The following is a 15,298-nucleotide window of genomic DNA, read 5'->3' on the forward strand; positions in this document are numbered from 1 at the left end:
TTTTTTTTTTTTTTTAGCATTAAGAATGACTCTAAGCTAGCTAGTCCAACTAAGTCAATTTCATTCATCCATTTATTCAATCAATCAATATGAAGAGTGCACCAACCATGTACCAGATGATGCATTGAGCTCTATTCAAACAAATTCAGGATAGTCTCTGACCTAATGAAGACTTCATCCCAACAGACAAGTGTCAGAACTAAGTAAAGAGCTTTCTCCAAGAGAAAGCTTAGAATAGCGCCCCTAAAACTCAGTATATATCTTCCAATTTGATACTACTCTCCAAATATTCTCTATTCCCTAATAAATAGCTAAACTCTACCTAGCAATTCTGAAAAAGTACTCCAAAAGCAAAAGCATTAGTTTCATAAATGACCAGTGTGCACCAAATACACCTCAGAGCTTAGATAGCTGGTGTAGGAAACTAGAAGGTATGCACCAAATTTCTGTTTCTTTTTCTGGAAGTTTGATCCTTAATTTTCAATTTCAATTCTAAAACTCTCATTAAATGGAAAATACCTTTTTCAATAATCAAGACTTTTTGGAAGTTTGGTCCCTTCTCTTTCCAACTTTTCATATCAGACAAAAAGAAAAGATGAATATGACACAATTCTGATTCCTGGAAAATATTCTCTAAGTATAGTGGAAAAAGAAACTCAAATATTGATTTCCAAAGAAAATTCAATACATGTATATATTTAAAGTGTTTAGTGAAACTTATGGAAAACAGGAGAAAGAGTGCAAATACTTAATGTTTGTAGACTAAAATATACCTGGCTGTAAAAAGATTTTAGGACAAGAGTCAGAAAATATAGTTAAACCCTCTTTCTGTCCTCCCCACCACGACTATCAGGACATACAACCTTAAAACAACATAAAGGCTAGTTTAATTTTTACTTTCCTTCTTCCTTAATCTCTCCTCATACTAAATAAATAAAAAACAAAGAGAGAAAGAGAAGAGGAAAGTCCACTGGACTGTGAACAAAAGTAATTTTCAGGCAAATACAGATTTTATATAAACTGGTGAATATAGCTGATTAGAAAATCTATAGGTTGCCCAAGGCTTGAATTGGGAAATACATAAAGTAATAAGCTCTGCTTGCCTTGGAAAGGGAAAAGGGAAGAGAGAAAAAGTTTAATGTATCACAAATTTTATGAAAAGTATGGCACTCATGGGATTTTCATTTGTAGTCAACTTTTGCGCTCATTTCCTTTTCATGAGGTTGAAACCCACAAAATAAAAGCTCTTGATTTTCTATTAGAATTTTTAAAGGGCAAAAGTTTTAATTTCTTACAGTAAAAACACATCAAAATTTGTTTAATCAATATTTTAGATTACAACTTATTTTAGAATTCAAGAAATCAAGATTTACATTTACATTTTTGCAAGGTATCCAAGTTGAATTTAACTCACAGAAAAGTTTGGTGGCTGTAACACCAGCATTTTATTTTATACTGGTGCCTAAATGCAGACTGTAAACCATTGATCACGTTATAAGGTCTCAAGTATTGAATATTACACAACTTCAATTACTCTTGGAAACTATTTTAATTATCCATTTTTCTCCAAGAGTTCATTTTTTGAGTCTTATTTATAAGTCATGTAAACACTTCCTTATAAGTCATGATTAAAAAAAATTCTGCTTAAAAATAAGGGTAAAAAGATAAGCTGAAGTAAAATTTTGAAGAATTCCATTGTATTATCTTTTCTGACCTTGAGATGGAAAGTGAAGGAGAGTTAGAGCTACTGGACTTAAGAAAAGTGCCTGAATCCATGCAATTCTTAAGACAGTGAAGTATTCCTATGTTCTTTGCTATGATGGTATTAAGTACATGGATTGGACACTGCTTTATTCCCTTGATTTTAGTTGAAGGTCATTCCTGGTGTAGAGATTAAGATCTGGGCAAAGGTGTAGGAATTACACTGAACATTATTCTGGAAGAGACTATTCACACTAATCTCCTTATCAGCATCTTCTCTTGGCCACAAGGGTAAATTACAGCTACTACTTTCTACATCACAGTCTAATATAAAATATTACACTGAAAATGAATATATCTCATCACCACTTGGGTTCCACATGTAAATCTACATATAGTGACATGTACATTATAATGTTCAGGATATATTTGAAAGTCTAATTATAATATACAGTGCTTTAGTCTAGCAATAAGAAGCAACCAGTTGCTCTATAGATTTTCTTGGTATCAGAGAAGGCAATGGCAACCCATTCCAGTGTTCTTGCCTGTAGAATCCCATGGACGGGGGAGCCTGGTGGTCTGCAGTCCATGGGGTCACTAGGAGTCGAACACAACTGAGCAACTTCATTTTCACTTTTCACTTTCATGCATTGGAGAAGGAAATGGCAACCCACTCCAGTGTTCTTGCCTGGAGGTATACTTATAACCAAATGCCTACTCCAAATACATCCTTAGTGTTGTTATTTCTTGGTGGTTTTTCTTTCCGATCATTTGCTTGGTTATGGATGTACTCATGGGATGGCGGCCAAGTTGCAGATGTAGAACTGCTCTTTCATGTATTCTTTGCTCTATTCATAATGTTTTTCCTAAGGGTCTTATTAACACATCAGAACGCAGATTAGATTTTACTTTCTCAGTGAGCCATCTAAGTAGGTCCTTCCTCATTATTCTCTATCTTTGTGTCATGTTCATTGTTTTCCGAGCATGTCATATTTTCAACTAACCTAAAATCCTAATTATAAATTACATCATCTGGCCCCTGGCCAGTTCACAAACCCTTTGCTGGTTTTTTTTGGGGGGCTTTTTGCCACTCTTCCCTGTGTTCACATTTTCACACTGACTTTCTTGATGCTCCCAGGACGCACGCGTGAGGTCCTTCTCTCGAGCACATTCCTCCAGATATCTGTAAATTTTGCTTCCTTACTTTCCTCAGGTCTCTCCTCCCATGGCACCAATTCTTGACTATCAAGTTTCAAGTAGCACCACATCCCTCTCTTTGACCCAGTCTTAGTTCTTCTCACCAGCACTCATATACCTATGTGTTCAGTATGTGGCTCTCATTGGTATGTCAACTCCATTAGCCTTTATCTACTTTGTTCATTAGGACCACCACATTGCTTAAAACAGTGCTTTCCAAAAGGCTGACACTCAATACTTAGTTGTGGAATGAACGAATTTCTTACTGATATTTTTCTGTGACTAGATTCTTAAAGACCATAAAAGCAGAAACTTTGTCTCTGGCATTCCTGTAACATCTTGTATACAGAAGGTGATAAATGAATATTTATTCAATGAATGAATGAATGATTTACATGAGCATGGGTGTGTGTGTTAAATCTCTTTCCCTCCTTAGATTCTAACTACCATGAAGACCATGAGGTAGTCTGTTCAGCTCACCAATATGCAGCAATCCCACAGTAGGGTCTGATTTGCTGTAAGTACTCAATGAGTAATCCTAAGGACAGGGGCAAGGAGGAACAGGAACTTACTATGACCAAAGCCACCAAGAGGCCCCCACAGAGTTAATCTGAGGTCTTAGTCGCAGAAGGAAAAGAGTTTAGGATATACACAGAGCAGTGAAAATGTGAAGCCATCCTGTTTGCCTTTTCAGGGGCCATCCAGGTTCCGGCAAAGGCTTGCTTCCAGCACAAGACCCAGGAAGCTAGTGCAGACTACTGAGCTTTACTTTCAGATGATATCTTTGGAATTCTGGGGGTGTTCCATCTTAATTTCAAGCTCTAGCTGTGATCTGATTGCTTAAAACTGCTGCCCTAAAGATTCCAGATGAATCCGTGGATAATGCCAAAGGGCATCAAACAAGAAAAATTAGATTTTAGCATAAAATCTCCCATTGACTAGCAGAGTAACCTTGAAAACATCTCTTTATCATTGCTTCTTTCATGTTTTTCACCTGAAAAATGAAGATGCTAGAAAAGAACCTGCAGAATACACATGGATTATGTATTTGGGTTTGCTTGATAAGATGCCTAGGAAGGGGGCTTTATAAGGCATCTTCTTCTCTTTCTCTCCTTCGCCCACCTGCCATGACCCTCCTTGCTCAATAATCACAGAGCTCTGGTTGCTGATGGAAATCTGTCAAGAGCATGGGAGGAAAGAAAGCTTAAGAATCATTGGCCTGTGTTCTCCCTGCCTTTCTTCCCAGGGTTAAAATGTTGTGAATCTATGACCTGTACTTTTCTGTTCACTATGAAATCCCTGTATTTTAACAGTGCTTAAATTGTTGCAATCCTTTAGTTCACGTACATTAATTTTTTTTTTTTTTCTACTGTGATCAGGGACTATGGAAGGCTTTGAGAATGCAGAGATGAATTTAGAAATGGTCCCTTCCCTCAGGGAGTTCCGTTCGAAAGGAGATAGATGCAACAGTTTGAGAAATGCTTGGATGAGGCCAAAGTAGTGGGTGACCTCAGAGCACGTCAAAGAACACCTGGAAGAGGTGGGCGAGGAAGTCATCTGTGAAATCCTCCAGTAGGTGACCAGAAACTGAGTCCTAATTTTAATTCACCAAATTCTAGGCTCTTAGAGTTGCACGTTGTCTGAATCCTTCACTCCAAACTCCTTATGTGCCAAAAAGGAAAACTGCTCCCCAAAGAGGTGGACCAACCCCTCCAAAGTAAGTATCAGAGTTACGCCCCGGAACCAGATGATTACTATCTTTTCCGAGATTTTTTTACTTTTTGTAGGAAATTTCTCATCAGTTTATTTTATCAATTTTATTATATAATTAATAATCATACTTTAAAACAACTTAGAGGGGAAATTATGGATATGTATTGACTTCATACACAGTAATGACGTCAATAACCCACCATCCATAAATTACAAGACCTCAAAGTAAGCTGCTGGTGAATTTATTCCGATACATTCAGTCTCACCCAACTTGCCTCTTGAGCTTCTGAATCACAACTGGGAAGGACAGGTACAGTCTGGCTGTGAACAAGAACAAACTCTAAGAACAGATCTTAATCTGATTGCACTTCCCCTCCACAATTGATCAGGCATTTAAGGTAAGCCCTTCAAAGTGAAATGTTTTTAGTAGTAGTAGTAGTATATAAAATTGCTCAGGTACGCAATTTCCTTGGAGTTTGCTTGCTTTTTTTTTCCCCCCTTTCTTTCCTAATGTAGTCGTTTTACTTGGGGTGTTTAAAAACGGTGATATAGGAATGGGACAATATAAGATCTCATTACATTAAAACAGAAATACTTGGGAGTCCATAATTTCTAATAGCTTGCCATCTGTTAGGTTCTTAGAGGCAGTGGGTTTATCCTACTTAGTGGAGATGATGATACTGGGGAGAAATCATGGATTATGCAATAGATTTCTGAACTCTTTAATTATATTATTAATTTACTAGCTGGCAAACCAACGTTTCCCAACATAAAGTCAATTATTTTTTGTCTTTCAACTCGTACCCCGAGTAAGGTTGCTATGGGCACCACATAACATTTCTTCTGGCGCCAACAGATTGCGTTAAAGTCACCCCACAATCTCTCCAAATTAAAAAACCTCCCTAACTTTGCACTGGCTTTTTCACTGTACTCGCAGCAGGATGCTCTTTTGCCTTGCCCCACAGTCCGGTTTAATCCTCCAGAAAGAATATTTTTAGAGGCACATCGGATTGAATCATTTTCATCTGAGCACACCATTTCCAAATGGCCGCACAGGGTCCTAAATCCGGCCGCTGCGGACCAGGACAAGCAGGTGTCCTCCGCAGCAGAGTCGTGGGACTCCTGAGCATTCATAACTGGACGTCGGAAAGCCAGAAAGAAAAGTCGAACACGCAAGGACAGGTATAATCCCGCACCCTTGCGCGGGAGAGGCCGCGATCGCAGCGAAGGATTCCATCCTTGGGCTTGGGGAGGTCCTAGAAAGGAAGCAAACGCTGCTTTCCCAGTCAAGTCAGAAAGCAGGACGCACAGGGTCGCAGGTCAGAAGTTGAATTGCAACCCAGCCTGCGCTACGTCCCAGCGCCTTCCGCAGCCCGGGTATCGCCGTGGCACCGGGCTAGGAGAGAACAAGGCTGGCTGGGGCAGGAGAAACTGTGAGTTGCCACGGCCGGAGAGCCGCCCCCGGCGAGGGCAGACGCGATCCCCGCCGCCTTCCGAGCGCGAAGCCAGGAGAGCGGGGCGCGGCTGCCGCGACGCTGCGCCCCGACCCCGGCCCCGCTGCCCGCGCTTCGCTTCGCCCTTTCCACGGAGGGCAGCTCCCAGCCGCCGCAGCCCAGCCGCCGTACGCCCCGGCACCGGCCGCCCGGGGGTACGCCTGGCCCGCTCCCGGGAGGCTGCCGGGGTCTCCGCAGCCGGACAGACCCTCGCCCCCCGGCGCCGGGACAAACTTCCTTCGTCCTGGGCCCCCAGCCGCGCAGGCTGCCAGGCGGCTCCCTCTGCAGGCTTCCCTGGGCTCCGGCTGCAGGCGCCCTCGCCCGGCAGTGCGAGCTTTCCTCCCTGCCCCTCTCCAACCCCGAGCCCCGGGCGAGCGCCTAGCGGTCCCCGCGCCTCCGCTCCAACAAAGCCGGCGGCCGGGAGGCGAGCCGCCGAGGGGCTGAGAGGGGCGCCGTGGGCTGCAAGAGCCCCGCAGAGGCATCCCTGGGCCGGGCGATGGTAGCGCGAAGGGGCAGCGGGGACGTGGCGGGCGAGAAAGGGGAAGAAAGTGTCCTGCTCTCGGCGCGAAAGCCCTCTCCCAGGCTGATCCTCGCTGCCCTGCTCCCCCTGCCCGAGCGCTGCCTGGCGGTCCGGGTGGGAGTTGGCGGCGCCAGAGGAGGAGGCTGGCGGGGGACGCAGCGGCCTGAAGGGCGAGCCGCTCCCTTACCTCTGTCCAGAGTGAGCGGCGGGACCACTGTCAATGTCGCCATGTCTGCCGTGGGAGCCGAAGTGACGCTCGGCTTCAGCATCAGCAACCGCTTGTAGTGAGAAAAAGAGGAGGAGACTGGGGGCGGGGGTGGTGAGGGAAGACGGAAAGGAGGGGGAGGAGGGAAGGTGGTGGTGGTGGTGGAGGAGAAGAGAGCCTGGGTGGGTTGGCAGCCAGATGGAGACGCAACTGTTCCGCGGCGGGCAGACCTTCAGATGCGGCGTGAAGCTGAGCAGGTATGGGAGAGCGAATGCCTCGCTGGCTCTGGGAAGGAACTTTGCTGTTCGACCCGAGGAGCGCCGGATGGGTGTAGCTAGTGTGTTGCTTTCTTTCAACTTTCCACTCGAATAAAATGGTCACGGCGTGCGGGCGTTCAGGGGAAAGGAGAAGAATGAAAGGGGATAGAGGGGAGGGAGGCAGAGAGATTTTTTTTTTTTAAATTAAGAGAGTTTGTCAATCCTCTAGTTGTAACCGAGGGGATGTAATCCCATCCCCCTAGAGAGAAAATGCTTCTAGTTCAGAAATGTTGGGTTTTAATTGTGGTTGCTGTTAATTTCTGTTAAAGTTTATTTTGGAACGTTGACTCTTAAGAGTACACAAGATAACTGACGTAAAACCAGGGTTCCATCACCACTAGGTCTCCATTAAGGACCTGAGTATATTGCCTAGAAAACAACTTATTTTACAAGTACACTTCTTTAAAATGGTTTTAAATTAAAAATCGCAAAGAGAAGTTTCTATCACAAAGTTTGAAAGACACGTACCTAGCACTTTTCCAGCTTGTTCTATAGCCAGTGGTTACTCAGAGTTGCCGCTTGCTGGTTAATTAACATATTTGACAGGAATTGGGGAATTCAGTACAGTCCCTGCCTTCCAGTAGCCAGCTATCTAGTGGGAGAGGATGTTTTTTAAAAGGGTGACTTTAGAGTCAGTCAATCAAGATTCAATGACTAGAACTTTCAAATATTGGTTGTGACCCCTTCACCTAACAGATTGCTTTCACTGTCTTGCCACATAGGGACTCTCATTTTGATCAAGAAACTAAGATATAGATATCTTATGTAACCAAAATGGTGATGACTATGAGTTCAGGATTGGAAATGACAAAGCTGCCTCCTTCCCTGTCCTTATGACAGGGCAGAATTGTTTTGGCTAGCAGTATACTCCTGAAGACAGACACTGTTTTACAGCAAAATATTTGCACATAATCTACATCATTGTCTTCTGATTACAATATGGATGGTTTCTGAAGACCTTTCCCATCTCATGGTTTATGTTTGAAAAAACAAACAAACAAGATTTCACGAGTGATTTGAGAAAGTCAAAGATGATTGGTCAAACCCTAACAGACCTTAAAGACATACCTAAAATAATAGTTCTTGCTTATAATAGCGTGCTTATATTTTCATTTAGTGTCTAGAAAGAACCCTGATCTTGAAATTCAAGTCTTAGTTATATGCTCTCCAGAAACCACATAATCTCTCACTGATCCCCAGTTTCTTCATCTGTCAAACAAGGACACTTTTAATCTTCAAGCTTATTGAGAGTCTGTAAAATGAGGGAATTAATTCTTGCCTGCAAGCTTACTGAGTTTTGTGAGGGTCTAATGAGATCATGCACATGTATGTGCTTTGAAAACAGTAAAATATATACAAATATATGCATACAACAAACACACATTCCACCTGAACTGTATGGCAAGCACTGTGCTAGGTGCTAGCCAAACAAAGATGAATAAGACATGGCCCTTTTTCTAGACAGTGCTCAGTACAAGTTGGGAGACAAATAATGAGCAGGCTGTGAGAATATGAGTAAGCTCTGAGCAAAAATGAGAGCAGTAAGTACTCTAAGCACCATGGAAAGGATATACTGGGAGAGAGAGAAGAAGCAACAATTCTGCCTGATTATCATTATTCACATCCCCTAAATTAAACAATAGAAAGAAGTTGAATTGTGGACAATAGCAACAGAGTATGTGGCAGGGCTTTGCACAAAATATCAAACCTCATTCAATCATTTAGGGTGAAAAGAATATACAGATCCTTTGACCACTTGAGTAGTTCTTAAAAACATATGGTATCATGAATATGTATTTGAGTGGCTTGATTCATAATTCTAAAAGCCATTTCAATGCAAATCCCAGACTGTGAAGTCCAAGAAAGTTGGCTTTTTGTCTTTTGGTTTCCTGATGTATTCTCAGCACCAAATATTTAATAGCATGTTTCTGGACTTAGGCTTTGAGCTCCCTAATTGAAAATTTATTCTACCATTCTCCCTCTGTGTTGACTCTGGAGAGTTCTTTTAAGAATTGAAAGAGAAAGTAAGAGGAAGAACAAATCACCATATATCTTTGCAAAGAGTTGGACATTTTAATTATTGTTTCTAGTAGTGGCAAATTCAATGCTTTTAGCTTATGTCTGCACAGGTGTAGAAAATGAATAGTAAATAATTTATTATCTGTTATGAAGGATGAGTAGCTACTGTCTTTCCAATAACATTTGTGAATTTCTATTTGAGATATGTATAAATGTAAAGTGAAAGTCACTCAGTCGTGGAAGAAAAGCTATGACCAACCTAGACAACATATTAAAAAGCAGAGACATTACTTTGCCAACAAAGGTCCATCTAGTCAAAGCTGTGGTTTTTCCAGTAGTGAGAGTTGGATTATAAAGAAAGCTGAGCACCGAAGAATTGATGCTTTTGAACTGTGGTGTTGGAGGAGACTCTTGAGAATCCCTTAGACTGCAAGGAGATCCAACCAGTGTATCCTAAAGGAAATCAGTCCTGAATATTCATTGGAATGACTAATGCTGAAGTTGAAACTCCAATACTTTGGCCACCTGATGTGAAGAACTGACTCACTGGAAAAGACCCTGATGCTGGGAAAGATTGAAGGCAGGAGAAGGGGATGACAGAGGATGAAATGTTTTGAAGGCATCACCAACTCAATGGACATGAGTTTGAGCAAGCTCCAGGAGTTGGTGATGGACAGGTAAGCCTGGTATGCTGCAGACCATGGGATTGCAAAGAGTCGGACACGACTGAGCAACTGAACTGAACTGATTTGAGATATGTATAAACATTAAAAAAAAAGTCCTTAATCTCTTTTATTGCTTTGGTAGATAATTACCATTCTTGTGCTGTGTGCTGTGCTGTGCTTAGTCACTCAGTCGTGTCCAACTCTTTGCAAACCCATGGAATGTAGCCAGTCAGGCTCCTCTGTCCATGGGGATTCTCTAGGCAGGACTGCTGGAGTGGTTGCCATGCCCTCCTCCAGGGGATTTTCCCAACCCAGGGGTCAGGTCTCCTGCATTGCAGGGGGATTCTTTACCATCTGAGCCACCAGGGAAGCCATAGGTTCCTGAATAATTAGGTTGCTTGAATAACTGTCTGGATCACTCCTGTAGCAGCCACAGTGTTTCATCAAGGTCAGTACACTTGATCTAGTCAAGTATACTGAATATGCTTTGCTGATTGTGTATTAATTAGGAAATTATCAAAGACACCTGTGATTATACTTTTATCTTAGCTATTTGGTTACACAGTCAATGCACTTTTTCATTAAATTATATGTAGCATATAATTATAAATAAATTATACATATGAATAAATTATATGTAGCATATATGTACTTCTGTGGCATATTTATTTTCAATGAAATTCATTAATTCAGAAATACTTACTGAACACTTTCTGTGTGCCGGGCTTAGGGCTAGGTTGGTTTCTCTTTCCTTATCTTTTCAGCCTAGAGGATTAGGTATTATTATCCCATTTTATAGATAAATAAACTGAGACTCAGAAAGGCTAAGCAACTTGCTTAAAAATAGTGGCACCTGTATTCAAGAGCCCCTGTTTGTTCTACTGAAAAACACACTTCATCTTGCACTATTCAAGATTTAGTGATTTCAGCCTTGTATTTCGGAGTGTGTTCATATGTGTGTGTGTGTGTGTGTGTGTGTATCCTTTATCTTTTCATGTTATGCTTGAGATATACTCAAAGAGAGAAATGCATGGAGGAAATTTAGGTCAAACGAAAGAACTACAATACTGGTTCCATTTTATATAAATACAGGTTAATATTAAAATGACTATCTGCTTTGAATATAAAATCTGTTCTTGTTAAAAAATTCATTCAAAGTTACGTTAAGGTCTGTTTCACTTATTTGAATCTTTGTGAATTATATGACAAAATCAAGAGAAGGTTTGCATAAAGCATTAGCATACTAAGAAAATGTGTTTAGTTAGACTATAAATGTAGTATAATAAGCACAGTTTCATATGAAGAAAATAGCACCTTCAAACTGGAATTCTTTCAGCCTTGGGTGTTAGAAATTATTTTTGACTGATTCAAGATATCACGTTATCTTCTTTAATTCTCACAGCTTAGTCAAAATAGTGCTAGATTAAGATGAAGTGCCAACCTATACTTTGGAATATAAATGTTTGTGTGTGTTTTTTAAATAATCATTGAGAATCTTATTATATTTATTTTTCCTTAGACTTTTTTAAAACTGAGTGGCAAATATGTTCATGGCAAAATATCTGAATCTTAGACTTGTTTAGTAACTATTATCTGTTTGTTCATTCAGTAAATACTCTACTTACTATGTCGCAGATGCTGTTCTAGGCACTGCTATATTGTAGCGAACACGAAAAGGCCCTGTTCTCACATGGCTTATATTCTATAAGGGGAGAAAGACAATAAACAAACTAAGAAACAAACAAGAAAGAGATTAATTAGTGACTATGTGTTGTGCAAAGAATGAATAAAGATTGAATTGAATCTAGAATAATGTCAGGATTACAAAAGACAGAGATAAGGGAAAGGGGCATTCTGAGAAACAGGAGAGAAAAGCCAAGGATGGAAAAGCAGATATGGTGTATGTTTGGTCAAAGCAGCCAGTTCAATTTGGAGCATAAGAAATGAGCCTAGAGAGGGCCATGGAGAGTCAGGTTGTGACAGATAATGTAATTAACAGAAATGTAATGAACCTTTCATGAATTGCTTTGTGCCCATCATACAATGAAACGTACAAAGACCATCTAGGCTAAGAAGGAAAGAATTGTGTTGTAGCATCTAGATTAAAAATTACTAACATCAGAATGAGTTACTAATTCAGTGTTGGATGTTAGAAAACTGAAGATGCAATAAAAATATAAAATGTCAATTTTAATTATTTTTCATTTCCTTCAAAAGAAATTTTTTAAAACTCTGAAAGAAATATGAAATCTGAATAATTAATCTTCACTTGAAGGTCTTATTTGCATTATTTTACATTATCTGTTATGCAAATAATGATTATAATAATGTTTGCTCCAATTCTACCATAGGCAATAGCACATATAATAAGTGCAAAGGCTTCCTGGTAATAAAATGTTTTACTTATGCCTGTTTAACTCATAAAATATAAAATGATGTTTTTGTTTCATTTTGAAATGAACATTTTTCTACTTTCACAGTTAGAAGTTATAATTGATATTTTATAATGAATTTAAATTCAAAGCTTATCATTTTCTTCATTTTCTTTATGCATTCTATCCTCATATTTCCACCTTTGGGAAAGCCTAATAGACACAGAGAGGCAAGATAAAATGATTTTCAAAGGTGATACTGGACTCATCTCTTTCTCACATCTACTCAGGAGATATTTCTGAACTTCTAGAACCCACAAATTTTAATGGTTTTTTAAAAATATTTTTATTATCAATACATTAAAAAATTGTAGTATATTCAATTTTGAGTCTATAGTTATGCTTTTATCCAGCAAATGCTTATGATGCACCTGGTATATAACAGACACTGTTCTATGTTCAGTGGTAAACGCAGGGAATGCCTTTCCTTACGGAGCTTAGTTTTTATGAAGGAAGCAGATAAAACATAAGTAAACAATAAATGAGATAATTTTAGGCAATGGTAAGAACCAGAAACAGTGGCATGCCTGTTTACACTGTTATGTGAGGCCCAGTTATTGTGCCTCTTGCCCCAATATCATTTTTTGTGATATCACATTCGTATCTTTAAGCTGGCCAAGGTAGGAGTATTTAGCTTGCTTGCTTTCTTCTGGAAATCTGGTTGTTAAATATTTACCAGCATACCATAAAGTCCACAAAGAAAATAAAATAGAAAGTTGTGATGAAATATGCAGCAGGAAACAGGCAACATTACAATGATCAGAAAATAAGTCACATTGTGCTTGATAGAAAATTTTCAAAAATAACATATCCATCCAGTATTTGATGGAGTATTGACTAGGATTCTGGACCTGGGATGGAGTTAGAAGAAATAGGAGACATTCAGGTTATTTTTGAGGAATTACAAAATATTTGGAAAGAAAATAGAAGCATCAATGGAAAATCAAAGATTTAATTACACAATGATATATCAACAAGAATAAGTGGTAGTATAAATCTCGATGTGTTAAAGGCATACAGAATCAAAGGAAAGTCTAGATTCTTTGAATGCTTCCTGGAGGCACTTAACAAGCACTTTTAGAGGAAACTTGGAGGTATTTTCTCTCCTGTATGCAGATAATAAAATGTCACATCTTTGAGGAGAAAGCTACACTGTGCAACTTTGAATCAAAAGATTGCTAAACAAGTGGACCAGGATCTTCTACAGGATTTTCTGAGAACTAAAGAAAAGGAGGGACATGATTATTGTAATTGAGTGTCTTTGTTGCTAGAGAATCTTACCATGGTGAGGGGAGAACTCTATTGCCTTGACCCTTAAAAGGACACTAAGGATGGTTAAGGCTTAGTTGTTTCGGACTTTGGCTTTGTTTAAAATATGGTTTCGATGGCTTTTTCTTTCTAACTTAATTCCTGATTTTTGTTTTTTTTCTTAATCCTGCCCAACTTATTCATTTCTCTCAAATTCTGGTACTATGGAATTAGTTAGAAATAGTAGGAACAGATGAAAAGGGCATCTTCAAGTTCTTCCCAGATTGTGACAGTGTACAGTGATTGAGGCAGTAACAGAATTTACTGTAGGTGTGCTGAGGGCCATACTGCCAGGAATTAGCAAGCTTGAGAGCAAAATGCAACATTAGCATGGACAGCATGTTCAGGAGAGAGTTATAAATTCTTGTTTTTATCCTCCAATGCTCTAAGCAAAAATGACTACAACTTTAATTGGTTTAATATGATCTTTCTGGGGCTCAAACTGAAGCATAAAGATCAATTTCGTAAACTTCTCAGTAGGGTGAGATTATGCTTTTATTAAACTAAATGCCCAATCCTCTGCTTCTCTGTCTTCCCTACTTTCCTGGTCCTCAATTAACTCTCATCCCCTTGCTCGTGCAGGTGAATCTTTCTGTTGCCTATAGTCTTATTGTGCCATTCCCCGAGTCCACGGTTATGCAAGGTAGATCCACTTACTGAAATGCCATCCCTGAGAAATTTCCTCTTTCAGAGATTTTTAATTTTACTTCTTGCTCAAAGCATTGACTTGCATCAGTCCAGTTTAGTCACGCAGTTGTGTCAGACTTTGCAGACCCCATGGACTGCAGCACACCAGGTTTACCTGTCCATCACCAACTCCTGGAGCTTACTAAAATTCATGTCCATCAAGAGTCAGTGATGCCATCCAACCATCTTATCCTCGGTCGTCCCCTACTCCTCCCACCTTCAATCCTTCAGAGCATCAGGGTCTTTTCCAGTGAGTCAGTTCTTCGCATGAGGTGGCCAAAGTATTGGAGCTTCAGCTTCAGCATCAGTCCTTCCAATGAACACCCAGGACTGATCTCCTTTAGGATACACTGGTTGGATCTCCCTGCAGTCCAAGGGACTCTCAAGAGTCTTCTCCAACACCACAGTTCAAAAGCATCAATTCTTCGGCGCTCAGCCTTCTTCACAGTCCAACTCTCACATCCATACATGACCACAGGAAAAACCATAGCCTTGACGAGACGAACCTTTGTTGGCAAAGTAATGTCTCTGCTTTTTAATATGCTGCCTAGGTTGGTCATAGCATTCCTTCCAAGGAGCAAGCGTCTTTTCATTTCATGGCTTAGTCTTCTGATTGTTGAGATTTAAGCCAACTTTTTCACTCTCCTCTTTCACTTTCATCAAGAGGCTCTTTAGTTCTTCTTCGCTTTCTGCCATAAGGGTGGTGTCATCTGCTTATCTGAGTTTATTGATATTTTCCCGGCAATCTTGATTCCTGCTTGTGCTTCATCCAGACTGGCATTCCACATGATGTACTCTGCATATAAGTCAAATAAACAGGGTGACAATATGCAGCCTTGAGAGGAGAGTGAAAAACTTGGCTTAAAGCTCAACATTCAAAAAACTAAGATCATGGCATCTGGTCCCATCACTTCACGGCAAATAGATGGGGAAACAGAGGAAGCAGTGACAGATTTTATTTTGGGGGGCTCCAAAATCACTGCAGATGGTGACCACAGCCATGAAATTAAAAGACATTTGCTCCTTGGAAGGAAAGTTATG

At 40.1% G+C, this 15,298-nt stretch overlaps 1 protein-coding gene across 1 annotated transcript in view; it reads right to left on the bottom strand.

The window, feature by feature from the left end:
• LIN7A (lin-7 homolog A (C. elegans)) overlaps positions 1-5,745 on the bottom strand; it is a 165,688-nt gene extending 159,943 nt beyond the window's left edge. The window contains exons 1-2 of the mRNA XM_010832077.1: positions 5,355-5,745; positions 4,878-4,932 (exon numbers count right to left, since the gene is read on the bottom strand). Coding sequence (XP_010830379.1) covers positions 4,878-4,932; positions 5,355-5,745 — 446 coding nt within the window. The remainder of the gene's footprint in view (positions 1-4,877; positions 4,933-5,354) is intronic.
• Positions 5,746-15,298: the final 9,553 nt, after the last annotated feature.

This window comes from Bison bison, unplaced genomic scaffold (genome assembly GCF_000754665.1).
Source record: "Bison bison bison isolate TAMUID 2011002044 unplaced genomic scaffold, Bison_UMD1.0 scf7180017864535, whole genome shotgun sequence".
NCBI classification, from domain to species: Eukaryota; Metazoa; Chordata; class Mammalia; order Artiodactyla; family Bovidae; genus Bison; species Bison bison.